This window comes from Cyanistes caeruleus, chromosome 11 (genome assembly GCF_971803275.1).
Source record: "Cyanistes caeruleus chromosome 11, bCyaCae1.hap1.1, whole genome shotgun sequence".
NCBI lineage: Eukaryota > Metazoa > Chordata > Aves > Passeriformes > Paridae > Cyanistes > Cyanistes caeruleus.
The window spans coordinates 7571906-7585645 of record NC_141711.1 but is presented as its reverse complement, the minus strand read 5'-3'; the positions used below and the strand labels follow the sequence as shown (position 1 = coordinate 7585645).

Here is a 13740-nt window from a genome sequence, read left to right as displayed (position 1 = left end):
TAGCGTGAAGAGTGTCAAAGCATGAAGTTTTCCCATTAAAAGCAAACTCTTGCCCTCTCCCTGCCTTTGTAAAGCTCTGTAGCTGCAGTAGTATTAGTGGTGGCATTTTAGGATGTAGAGTTCTTCCTGCAGGAAAAGTACTTTTGTTTCACTAGGGATGGTTTGTCTCAGCTTGACTTTACCAAAATACTGAACATTTCAAGTTGCTTGGACACATGTGGTCTTTGTGATGCCTCTTTACAAGGTAAATGCAAGTGCACTGCTGTGTTGCACATCTGAGATGAAGGAAGGCCGTGTAAACCTTTCCCAGCCTTGTTAGTTGTAATGGGGCTGGATGTGAAAGCCTTGTAAATCTCATATATTGTGCCATAGAGAACAGGACACTCATGGGTTCCTGGACCTGTGCCACGGGGAAGGCTCTTAGGAGCAGAGTCAGCAGGGATGTGTGGGACAGAGCATTCTGACTGCACACAGGTAGTGCCACACTACAAAGGGCATTTCAGGCTTTACTGCAGGATTCTCAGCCTTTAAATTTTTTAATTTTGGAAAGTAGAAGCTGTTGTGGAATCACATGCAAAGATGTACAAAAATGGCTGTTGTATGGGGCTGAAATCAGCCAGTGCCTCAATTAAAGTTGGATGTGTAAGCTTGGGTGATTCTCCATTCTGCATTTCACAAATAGCATATTATAATAGAATCCAAAATTTCTTTAGCTTAAAAGCCTCTTTGTTGTATTCTGTGCTGCTGGTTTTTGCATCCCAGGCAGAGACAGTAGAAGTCATTTATATGCAAAGTGCCCCATATATTGTATATACTAATTATATAATAAGGAGTAATAATGAAAATTTTCTAGCATGTTTAGGCCACTTAAGTATGCGGTGAAATTAATTTTACATTTAACTGTCTTATTCCCACTTTGTACATAAAGAACCTTATCCCACCCATAGAAAATATTAAATTAACTATCTACTGATAAATGCATTCAATATTATGTATATTATGAATAAAAGAACAAAAATACATTGGATACATTTGCATTTTATTGTAAATTGGGGAAAACTGATGAGGCTGTATTATGGAAGAGAACAATATGTGATCACATAATTAGAAAATTGCCATAATACTAATGCTCAGTGGTGTCCAGGTGTGGTTTTATGAGCAGCCTGAACCATGAGGCTTTAAGGGTGTAACTTTACTGTCTTTTTAACATTGTTTTTGCAGGGTATATGTGTGTAAATTATATAATAGTGATTCCTCAGATACTGTATTCCTGAAATGTTCCTTCTAGCTATATGAGCACATAAGGAAGCTACTGTATGACAGATGACAATAATTTTTCATATGGGACAGTTCCCCTTGACATGATGGATGCAGAGAGAGCAACCACACTCTCTGGAAAAACACCAGGGAGCAGTGGTAAAATGCTCCAATGTGTATGGTAATCAAGGCAGAGTGTGGTTCTTGATTAGGCTTTGAGATTGCACTGCTAAGATGAGGGATCTGAATGAAAAACTCTTTTACCAAAGCCCTTTGCACTGGTATGCAAGAGTGCATTGTAAAAATTAATTTCCTTAAAATGCCGTAAGCAAAATTGATTCAAAATGATTCTGGCATATGCTGAACTCACTCTGTGATGCTTTTCTTCAGAAACCCCTGTGAGGAATATATTGTGAAATGTTTTATGTAAGGCATAGATAATTTCAAACTTTATTTTAAAGAGGAGCAAAATGTAATTTGTGAGTGTTTTGCCAGGTTTGGTCTGTGCTGGCTAAACTGAAGTTTAAGCAATTCCACCTGAAACAAACTGCTTCTAATTTCTACATCAATGAATGGCTGCACCTTGCTCTGCATTTGTTCAATCCAAAAGTTGTCAGAATCTGGAGGTACTGCCACCTCTGTAAGATATTGTCAGCATTTGTGTGTGTGCTGTAAGTGTGCTGGGAATAGGAAGGCCAAAGAAGGGGAAGAAAATTGCTTCCAAATTTTATAAAGCTAGTGTAAGTGCCAAATTTTTTCATTTCTTTGTGGGTTATTTGGAGTGTGGTCTTCCTCCTGCTGAAAAAAGTACCTCTACCTCTGAATGCTCTGATCTTCATGTTGGTTTTTTCCTTATGTGGTGATGTTTTTTAACTGTATAATACTGGCAAAGCACCTATCTACTGTAGCCAGTATATACAGTCAGAAGCCTGGGAATCAGTAAATGTGAGTAGGAATGTATCTGTGCAAAACAAAAGGGTATCATCTCTCTTGGCATACACAAAATATGGAGAAGATAGTGCTTTTGTGAATATTGTAGGATGTGTCATGCAGCACTATTGTGGAAAAACACAAACAAGTGTTTGGTTCCTGCAGACAGACTTGCTGGAGGGAGCCATGGTCAGACCAGCAGCGTGTTGGGAGGCACAGGCAGTCTCAGCTAGACCTTACTTCTCCCTCAGACCATGAGCTGTGTGCCTGTCTCTTACCATCACTGCAGTGCTGTGGAAAGGGCTGGTACTGCTGGTGGCCAGCAGAGTGACTGCACAGCTTCAGCAAGAGGCTACTGGCAGAGAAGCCAAGGGGTCCATTCCCATTTCATAGCCAGGAAGAGATTTATTTTTTTTCTACATATCAGCCAGCCAGTGCTGGTTTGGGTTGTGAAATCCATCTAGAAGGTTCCCTGAATGGCCACAGGAGCGAGTGCTGTGAAAGTCCAGTCCTTGTGCTTGGCTGTCACCGTTGGGTATGTGGTTTTAATTTGTGCTGTGTAGGGTACACCTACAACAGATGTTACCAACACTGAATTTATTCTGTGACCATACACCACCTGCATGGTGCAGTGTTGAGAAGGGAGCGTTGTGTGCTTCAAACCAGATCTTTCAGAGCAAATTGTGGCTGATAGAGATGGACTAACACAAGGGGCTTCTTTTGAAATGGAAGGGTTGGACAACTACAGGAGAAGCTGCAGTGTGTTCAGACAGCTGGCAAAAGTGGGAGCTCAACAACTGTGGGAAATGGAATGAGAACCATACAGGAAATTAAGAGTATGAGCACCCACAGGCCTCTGTAGGCTGCCTGTTTTCATGGCATGTGGAGTGAGATTGTTTACCAGCAGAGTGTATAGATGAAGCTGTTCTTGGTCCTCTTCTATTTGTGCAACTCCAACACTTGTTACTTTGGGGTAATCATTCTTCTCACCTGATCTTACTTGGGGTTTTTTTATTAACATTTATTATTCATTAAAAAATTACATCAATATATCTGGTTTTGTCTCACACTTTTTGCAGAGTACTAACGCTTTGGAAACAAAAGTCATGAAATTTAACTGAAGACAGGGAGAAGTGTGACCTTAACTGATAGACCTGAATATCGGAGGCTTATAAAAATGCATTGCTATGGAGACAGACTTTTATCTTACAAATTACTTTAGGAGTAAAGGAATAACTCTAAACATTGAAATCCTTTTCAAAATTCTCTATGGATTTTGAGATAAATATGTTTAGCACATTTAACAGAGCAGGAGATGAGCCTTCAATGTGCAAAGAAATGAAGAGATGCTGGCAGAAAGCACAAAGTTTAACATCTGAACAGACTGGCCATACTGTTTACCCTTGGATTTGGTATTAAAATGCATTGCATCAACTCTGTTCCCTGCTTTCTGTCCCAGCAGGGCAGTCATGCTATTAATCAAGATGCTGGTTAAACAATATTGTTCAGCAGAATTCCTTTATCTCAGGTTCATAACACTGGGTTTACATACAACGTGTATGCATTACATCATGTGAAAGCTGTATGAATCAACACTAATGTGATTCTGTTGTTGGTTTTAATTTTTGCAGATGCAGATTTACTTCTACAATCCTGATGACTTTGACAGTTTTGGAACAGCAGTTCTAGAAAACAGGGTGGTAGGAGCCATGGCCGTGTTTTTTCAAGTAAGTTAAAACAAAGGCTATATCCATAAACCAAAGTGTTCACCAAGTACTATTTAATTCATTGAATTGTTTCAAACTTAATGGATGCATCTGTTTTCTTGTTCCCACCTGTCTAAGTGAAAGATACTTCATATTGTCTATGTGTGATTTAAAATGTAAATAAGTATATTTAAAAACATAATGAAAAATTTTGCCTGGATTGTTCTGACTTTATAGCTACTCTACAGATGCAGATTGGAGAGCACATTTATCATGGAACTTCCCTTGTTGCTGAAGCACATTACTGCAGTCCCTGGAATACTAACAAACCAACACCAACTGGTTTTGTTTAGGGAAAACTTAAAATTCAAATGTAGCTTGAGAAAAAATTAATCAATACGTTTCATCAATCTTATCTGTAGCAGCTTCTTCTAAATTGTCATAGTAACAAGTTCTTGAACAGACCAGGTTTTGGAACGAGTGAATTTATGCATCCACTTGTTTGAAATGCATCCTGTGAGAGATGCAGATCTGGGGCTGCTGGGTGAGCTCATCTGTGGTTCCACATGCCCCAAATCTGCGGCGTGGGGCAGGGAGCAGTGCTGGTGATGGGAGTGTCACCTGTGGCAGTGGCACTCAGCAGTGTGAGCTCCTTGTCACCTCACATCAGAAACGGGGTCTTACCTTTCTGACTCGAGGGTGAATTGAAGAGAGAGCTGGAGCCACTCCACACCACCAGACTGTCACAGGCAGAGAAGTAGCTAATGAAGATTTGAAATGTCTTGAGGTCTTGCTTTTCAGAAGAGAGGAAAGGAGGGAGGGAAGAGCAAGGGAAAACACTGATCCTTTGTGAGGTTTCACTCTAGTTTTTACTGAGGAAGAAAGTGATCTTGCTGTTATCTTTGTGAAGCCAGATAAAAAGGAATATGCAAGTACCCATATGTAAATACCTCCCTTTTTCTTATGATGTTAGAGTGACAAGCCTGACTCTGCTGCTCAAATTAAGTAAGGTTGTCTTTTTGCATGTCACTGATTTTGATCAAATGCTTTGATAAGGAGAAAAGGAAAGATCCTTGTATTGCATAAATTGCTGTAACTCTGCTGACATCAGGATAGTGGAAGGAGGCATGTTAAATTCATCACTGTTGGATTCTGAGCACTTCTGTGGCATTTCATATTAGGGCAAAGTTGGTGGAGCTGTGATAATTTACAGTGGCATGGCATGATAATGATTCCCCAGACTTTTAATCTCAATGTACTGTGGGAAGCTTTGGCTAAGTTGCATTTGGCCATTCGAAGTTCAGAAGCAGAACAACCAAAGGCTGGTTTATAGCACAGTGAAACATTGTGGGTTTGGTGTTTGTGCCGTGTCAGGAGTGTGGGTTTGTGTCACGGTGTGCACCGTGTGTTGTGGCATCATCTGTCTGGAATTCAACTGCTAAATTACCCTGATGGGCTTCATATCAGCCATGTGAAGCACTGCCCCATGTCACATCACCTCCTAGTCTGTATGTGACATGTGTTCCCTAAATCCCTTCTTTTTACAGGGTCTTAAAATTGTGGTGGGACTGTTTGGTGTTCCCCACCCGCAAAGCCAAGTGCTGCATTTACTGTAAGTCTCTCTTTTCACGATTCCAAGGGAGCCATTTAAATAACTTAAAATAGTGTGTTATGCAATTAAAACCCCATCTTTGATTGTCAGAGACCTCAGGCTTTTCAAGACTCCAGCTGAGTGTTGTAGTCCGCTCAGGGAAGCAGAAATCGACACTTTCCATCATTTCCAGCCCTGCCAGCCACAGGACATGGGGCTGTAAGGTCTGGATGATGGTGCAGCTGGGCTCCTCTGTTCTGGCAGCTGTGAAATCTGAGGCCATTAGGGATGAGCCCTCTCTGATCTTTTCCAGAGTGTGGGGTCAAGGTAGTTCTTGGCAAAGTGACCCAGGGACGACCTGTTTTGCAGCTGCAAGGAAATGGTCTGGGGGGTTTTGGCATATTTTCCTTTTCTTTTGGCTTGAAATGAGAAATCAGTGCTATGTTGTTAAACTTGTGAGTGTAGCAGGTTTTCTTTCGGGGCAGCTTTTTTCCAAGACAGAGAACAGTCAAGGAAGATTTGTAATGCCCAAAGTCCTCATTCTAGAAGGGCATGTACTGAATTCTGGCACCTGTAAATAATCTTTAGGGACACCAGTGTGACAGCTGCTATTTTGGCCATCATGAGGATTTTCCAGAACTAGTCCCATAGGGCTTGAGTTGTTGTCGTACATAGGGTTATTAATGGATGCTGATATCCTTTGTAGATCCCTACTGTTTTTGACCAAGGTTCTGTTTTAGCCCCCTCAGCTGTGTATGATTTGCTGGGCTTGTTGATCTGTGACTTGGGAAAATGTTTTTCTTGAGAAATACTTGGTGTTCCCTGAACCTTGCTCCCCAGGACTCCATACAGATAAATTTGCTATGGCTAGTATTTCATGCAGCTAATTTAAAGCTGTCTTTTAAAATTGATTCCTAGTGGCTTTTGAATGAAATGTCCCTAAGATGTCCATGGTCACATTTTGATTGGCAGCTTAGGTTGTTCAAGTACTACAGCTTTCTACTTTGCAGAGCTTTGGTTGCATCTTGAAATCATTTACCTGGAACACAGCTTTTAAAATTCGTAGCAAGAGAGGTCATACTGTTTTTTCCAAATGCATTGGAAAACTGTATCATGCATGCTTTTCTATGTAAATATTTTAACATAAATTATTGGATATGTTTGCCATTAAGACTTGGATTTTTGCTAATGTGGTAATGCTGTGTTGGAGTGAATGTGCAGAACACTGGCTGAGTTTATAGTTTGGCAGGTGTTTTTTGTTTGAATGATGTTCATAAATGTTCCTTTGAAAATCAGGTTCTCCAGTGAGCGAACATTATACTGAACTATATAATTATTGGTGAAACATTAAATAATTAAGTACCCTCTTTCTTCCTTTTTAAATAATTTAACTTGGACTATACAAGAATTTTCCTTATTGAATTCATTATTTCAGGGGCAATTTCCAGGTAAAGTACATTGGTTCTGAACTTGGATAATTGAAGCACTTGGAATTTCGTTGTAATTAAAGCTGTGCTTTTCTCATTACTTTCATTTTAAGCTCTGTTGATAAATGCTATTTCTGTTTGTGTGCTGCAGATTAGTTGATCTGACAAAAAAAAAATTTACCAAACTAAGAAACAATTCTTGCAAATACAAACTGCTATAACTGCTCATCTCTGTATCTCATTGTGCACAGACACTGAGAGGGTCTCACACAAAATAGCACTGTGGGGACTCTATAGCAGGTATTGTCAATTTGTAAATTAGGTGAGCTGGCCTCAAATCTCTACCTGGATTTTCTTTATTGTCAAAGAGAACTCACTTGTTATTGTAGCAAAAATGAAAATCCCCTGGAGACAAAGGAGAGAATGCCTTGACAAATGAGACCTTGCCTTCAGACAGGTTTTTCAGGGGAACACATTATGGCCATTCCTTGCAGTGATTTGGTGTTAGAGTGAAGCTGGAACTGGTAGGAGATGTTCAGCCTGACAAGCCCATCACCTCCTGCTGACAGCACCCTCTTGGCTGGCCAGGAAAGGCTTCTGGATTTACAGGAAGGGTACTGATGGACCCAGATGAGGGGCCCTGTTTTGTGGGAATCCTAAATAAGCTTCTGGCTGCACACTGGGACCCAGCAGCTGCTGGAGCACATGTAGCGGGTCCCAGTCCAGCAAGGCACCTCAGGCTTGATTTAAATGATCCTAACTTGAATAGTTGGTGCGCGTGTTTAATTTCAGCCCACGTAAGATTCAGCTTGTAGTTAATGATGTTCTGGCTCTGGGCCTTGGTTAATTGTCAGGCTGAGCTAGCTTTGAAGCAAACCAGGAATGGAAGGCAAGGCCCAGGTCTCTCATGGTTCCTGAGTCATCTGTTCATCATACATGTAATACATATTTATAAGTCACATTTAAAATGAGTAGTTACTTGGATTAAATGCATTCAGACATATTGCACAGCTCTGTTTTAACCATCTAACAATATAATTCATTGCATACTTCACTACTTGCTTTATTAAAGCCAAACTTGAAAGTGTTCAAAACAAATGTATTGCTTTTGCATTTGAAATATTCATCTTTTAGTCCTGCAGTATATTCATTATGGCAGAGAATACTTCATTCCTTGATTACTGCTGTGAAAAGGCACAATACTGATTCCCCAAGCACTCATCAAATATTCGATAGCTCAGAAATTCAGGAGGAGGTGATGGAATTCTTGTTCCTACCGGGAGGGCATATAAATCTATTTTATATTTGCAGAGAAAACCATCAGTGATTAGTTACTGTGTCTCAGGTACTCAAACAAATCATCTCTAAAGAAATTAAGTAAAAATGAATTTTAAAATAACTTTTAGCAATGCTTTCATCATTAAAATTAGCTCCATAATGATGAGTGATGTTGATACCTCGATCACTCAAGAGCTTCAGCAGTGCAGAGCTAGACTTTTAAAGGTAATTAGGTACTTGGCAGCAAATGTGCAACTAGCAGTATTTTCAAAAGTACATGGGATAAAAATCAAGGGGTTTACATGTCAAGCTGAGTTGCCTTCCAATGCTGACATGTCTTTCTAGGTTTGTTGAAAAAAACCTACTCTGTAGCCCTTTTAACTTTTAGATCTATGTATGTATTATTTGCATATAAATTTCTTTATATTTACTAGTTACTCATATATCCAGATATTTGTTCTTCAGAAAAATGCATGTTTGTGGCCTTGCTTTTTGTGAGATTTTTTTTTTGTAGTAGTTCTTGGTCTGCTTCATCAATATGATCAATCACTCACTTTTCACAGGGGCCTAAATGAGCTGAACACAGAATAAATTGGTGGAACACCATCAAAGCTATTGAATATTTGCCAAAAATATGCTTTTTAAATGTATATTTCTCAAACAACAGAATTCAGCTTTTAACTTCCCTTGGAAGCCTTTTTGTTCCTTGTTCTTCCTTTTCATTAACTGTTTCGTGTGTTTGCCACCATTACTAAATAGATTCAGTGAATAAATGATTTAAATACAGTGGCTGTTGAGGAAGCCACATCCAGTAGGAGACAGAGTCCCACGTTCCCATCTCAGTTCCTGGAAATTCCCTGATTCTGCCCTGCCCTTATTCTAATGCTTTTTGAAAGTCTGAGCAAAACGAGTTTGATTTTAACAATGAGAATGGAGAGAGAGGTGTGCACTTCTCTTGGAACATTATATCCACCTACATGAGGTATAATCAGTACTCCAGTGTTTAGGCAATATCCTAGAGGTGATTTGCAATAGTGAAAATAACACATGGCATCATTAACATGCAGAGCATCATCCAGAGTCATTGAGAGACTTTTCATTTATTTTAATTGACTTCAGATAGACGTAAAGAACTTAAAATTGAATTACAGTATTAATTTTTTAAATGTTTACATTAGAACCCGTGGGGTTTTATTAATATTGGCTCATGAATAATAAAACTGTTATTATTGATTAGCAATGTTATTTAGTATCCGTACAGGTATATTTTTATTATCTTCATATCATGAAGATATGTACAGCTCCTTATTCAGTAGCTGTATACCAATAACACTCCATGGAAGTGAAGACAAGCAAAACAATTTGAAATGTATTCTTCTTCACTTAGTCCAGTTTTGCAGCCTTTTGAAATGTTGCAGTTGTATGAAAACATTAGTAGTTACTAAAATTTTAAAATTTTAAAATTAAATTAAAATTAATTCTTAAAGTCTGTTACGTTTGAGTAGAGTTCAGTTTGTTAGTGGCACAGACCTGCCTCCAGACATGTTTTTTTTAGCCAAAACATGCAAGTTTGGGTGCCTGATAACAAGTGGTCATGCTGATCTAACAACTTCCTCTGAAACCATTTTGATAGGGGGAGGGTTTGGGTAGAAGACAAAAATTCATGGAAGCTCTTTATATAAAAATCTATTCTACCCTTTCCATTAAAGAAAACAAAAATATTTTTTTTTAAACTAAGCCCAAAATTCTGATTTTTATTTCAACTTATGTTGAGAGCTTCTTAGGGAAATGTGAATATTTTTTGAATATTTTATGTAAAATAAGAAAGGAAAGGGAGAACAGATGGGGAATAACTGAGAGTAAAATATATATCTATATATCTCCAATTTTCGAGCTTATTAAATTTCCAGTGCTTAACAATGAGACCATATTCTGATCCATACCTCTGCCCAGATTAGTCATGTTTCAGATGATATTTAATAGTAAAACTGCTGTTTACAACACATATTTTTTTATTTTTTTTTTAATTAAGGTTTCTTGTAGTAATGTTCTTTATGCTTTATTTTGGTACATAAAAGAGCAGGCTGACTCTTGAGAGCACGAGGCAAACAATCCCTGATGAAGTTTTGAGTTTAGTAGAGAAGCTTCAAAAGGCTTTTAGTTGTGGAGGGCGATGCAGTTGTGAGAAGGGCAGAGCTGCATCCCTCTCTCAAAAAGGAGGGCAATAAGAAGGTAAGGACAGGACAGACTGCAGGGGTGAACCCTGGGACCTGACTGAGCAATTTGAGGAGCACAGGGAGCTAGGAAGGGTTTGTGATCCCAGTTCATCACTCAGTGCTGCTGGACTCAAGAAACTCACTCTGAATGAATGAGCTCATTCTGAGCTGAATTGCGCTGAAGAACCAGTGGCCCTTTCACCTGTGGGGCTTTTTGTAGCAGATGCACTTCGGTTCTCCAAACTTGGAGTGCACTGCCAGCAGCACTGAGACACCCCCTTGCTGCAGGGCTGCTGTGCAGAGCCTGGGCTCGCGGGATTCCCTGGTGTCACATCCCACACAAACTCGAGCAGAGGCTCTGTCTGCGGGCAGCGTGCTGAGGGCTCAGGCTCTGCTCACACGGCTGCACGCTTGGCATGGCTGGCATGAGAAGGGCTCATGTGGATAAATCTGTGAGTGTGAAGAGCAGAGGTGTTCACACAGCAGCCTGAACATCCTGAGCAAGCCTGCTTGGAGGGAAGAGGTACAAATGTGTGAGCGAAAGCGGGGCTGGATTTGGAGGCACAGACTGACAGGGCGGCTGAAACAGATCGTTCTTGGAAGCAAACACATCGTTCCACTTCTGCTTGCCTGTGTTCTGCCAAGAGGCATTTGCAGTCTCTAGATCATGATGGCTGCAACCTGCTGTGTTGAAACTTTTCTATCCACAGGCTGACTGTGCTGTGTAGAAGGGTAATTTACCTTATGTGCACTTCTTCAGTGCCCAAGCAATGGTCTTCCTTTCCTTTCTTCTCTTCACTCTGTGAACTTGTTCAGGGTATTTTCCACTAAGGCAAAAATCTGATGACCTCCAAAATGCATTTCAGTTTAAGCATTTTTGTTATATTGAGTTTTAAAGGCTGTTCTGAAAGCAGTACCAAGCAGTTCTTTTTACAGTACAGAGAAAAATACCAGAATACACAGAGTCTTCGGTTTTTATTTTGTTTTTAATCTCAGGCATATCTAAGGAAATGAATTTCCAAAGCATCTAAAAAATCTAATTGAACATAAAAATTATAATTAGATCCTTTCTTTCTCCCAAATGCACTGTCAATGCTTTCTTAACTGAGAAGTCTGAGACCACAATTCACAACTTGTGCTGTCTCTGGTTTGGATGCAGCAGTGGGGATGGGTTACCAAGTGACTTCTGCTTTTTGTGATAAATCACAGTCCTATGGTCCAATTTATTTAATAAAAAAAAATCACAATTATTGATGTTAGAAAGGAACTACAAACTTCATTGTTGACAGGACTTGGACTCCAAAGTTCTGCAGTGCTGCAAATATGAAAAATACTCTGTACATTTTATGGGGTCTGTCCTCGATGTCTGGATCTTGATCAGTCATAACCATTAATGAGAGTGGTTGTATGTGTTTCATGGGAGTAGATCTCTGTGCTCTTCTGGTTTAATGTTCATTTGAATGTTAGGATCACTGTCTTACAGTTTACAGCATTGTAAATATTTTTGACCTGCAGGGTTTTTTTTTGCTTTCTGAATGATTCTTAATTGATTAATGGATTGAGATTAATCCCAAGCGGGATGCCATTATTAACTTGCTTCATTAAATTACATACCAACTTGTTAGCATTAATTCTCATAACTGTCCCCTTATATTTTAGTGGTTTTATTTGAATTACTTGCCTCAAGAACTTGATCAGCATGCATTTGTGTATTCTTTTCTTCCCTTTCTTTTCTCTCACCCTTGATGTTCTAAAGTGGAATCAGTTTAGTAATATTTATAGAGTCTAATGTCATCTTCTTAAACACAGCAATTTACTTCTCTGTGATTTAAAAATATCCTGTTTAAAAAAACAAAACAAAAAAACTATTTTGCAGCCATGCCATAAAAAATTTTAAATTTACAGAAAATGTCTTCTGGAGTTTTTATTATCAGGCTCCTGGAAATGACACTTATATGTGTAATATATAAAAATTACAGTTGTCAACCTATAATCTCACCCCTTTGTGGTTCAGGAAGATTAAAACTCGGGAAGTCTACTGATTATAATCATTAGACTAAAACACAAATTAGTTCCCTAACTACAGTAGCAGTTTTTGCATTTTGCTCTCTGTTATGCATTGTTGATGCATCACTCGGTCATTTTGTCAAACATCACAAAGCAAACCTGGAGCTCAGAGAGCGTGGAGGGACCCCAGCCTTCCTGCAGGCTCCATCACTGCTTCAGGGAAGGGACAACAGCCCCTTTTTGTGTCTCTGAGCATTGAGAAGCCATCAAATCTGGCTTGTTTGTAACTTTGGGGTAGCAATGATTGCTTCATCCCTGTCCTCCTTACATGTTCCAAATCTGGTTCATTTTGACTTGACCTTTTCTTTAAGACACAGAGAGAGAGAAGCTGTAAATAAAGAATCAATTTTTTGCTATCTAAGTTTTTGGAGGGTTTTGCTAAAATTAATCTTGGTTACAGAATCACAGGAGATGTAAAGATACACATTCATCACCTTTCCTCTCCTCTCTCCCAAGCAGAACAGCTGCCTCTGGGAAGTCCCAGTTTTCTCACAGTTTTTAGACATCCAGCCTGGATTCCAGGAAGATAGTTTTTTATGATTGTCTGCCCATCTTATTTTAAAATTAAATTTGATTTTTTGAATTTTTTTCTTTTTTTTTTAAACAGGCTCTGTATTCATCTAGCTCTCTGACCATTTGTCTCTCAGAGGATTAAATGTATTACATGTGGTTTACATTCATGGGATGTAGATGGAGAAATCTTACATTTGAGCCAGGAAACTCCAGTTCTCCAGTCCACATGTTACCCAGTTCTGCAGGATTTTGAACAGGATTTGTTTAACCCTTAGAAAAGTTATGCCTGTTTTTGCCCTCTGTATCTTCCATGAAACTGCAAAGTCTTCTATGTCTCTGGTTACCAGTTAGTGTTATGGCACATTTTAAGCAAAGGTGAGCACAGGATCTATTCATAAATGATTGCTGAGTTTCACTTTTTGCCATAAAAGAGAGATTGGTTGTAAAGCTTGAATATATAAAATAGATGGGTAAAATTGGGGCTTCCTTTCACTTTAGATCTTCTGGCTCAGATGAAAAAGTTATTAAATACAAGCTGTTCTGCCTGAAGAATTATTACTGTAGTTCTCAGCTATAACAGTGCCACGTTTCTCCTTGTATTGGCAAGAATAAACAATACAAGCTTCAGACAGAATTTCCTGGGTAGCATACCAAATGTTCTGGAAAACCTTCTCGGACAGCAGCTGATACATTTTTAATACAAATAAAACGTAATTCTTTAGTCTTGTTCCAGTTTGATCCCTAAGGTGGAAAAA

The 13740-nt window shown here is 39.1% G+C and overlaps 1 protein-coding gene across 4 annotated transcripts in view; it reads left to right on the top strand.

Annotated features, from left to right (window-relative positions):
• PTPRG (protein tyrosine phosphatase receptor type G) overlaps positions 1-13740 on the top strand; it is a 386090-nt gene that overhangs the window by 251767 nt on the left and 120583 nt on the right. For all 4 annotated transcript variants that reach the window (XM_086846057.1, XM_086846058.1, XM_086846059.1 and 1 more), the window contains one exon: positions 3819-3914. In XM_086846057.1, the coding sequence (XP_086702183.1) occupies positions 3819-3914 (96 nt within the window). The remainder of the gene's footprint in view (positions 1-3818; positions 3915-13740) is intronic.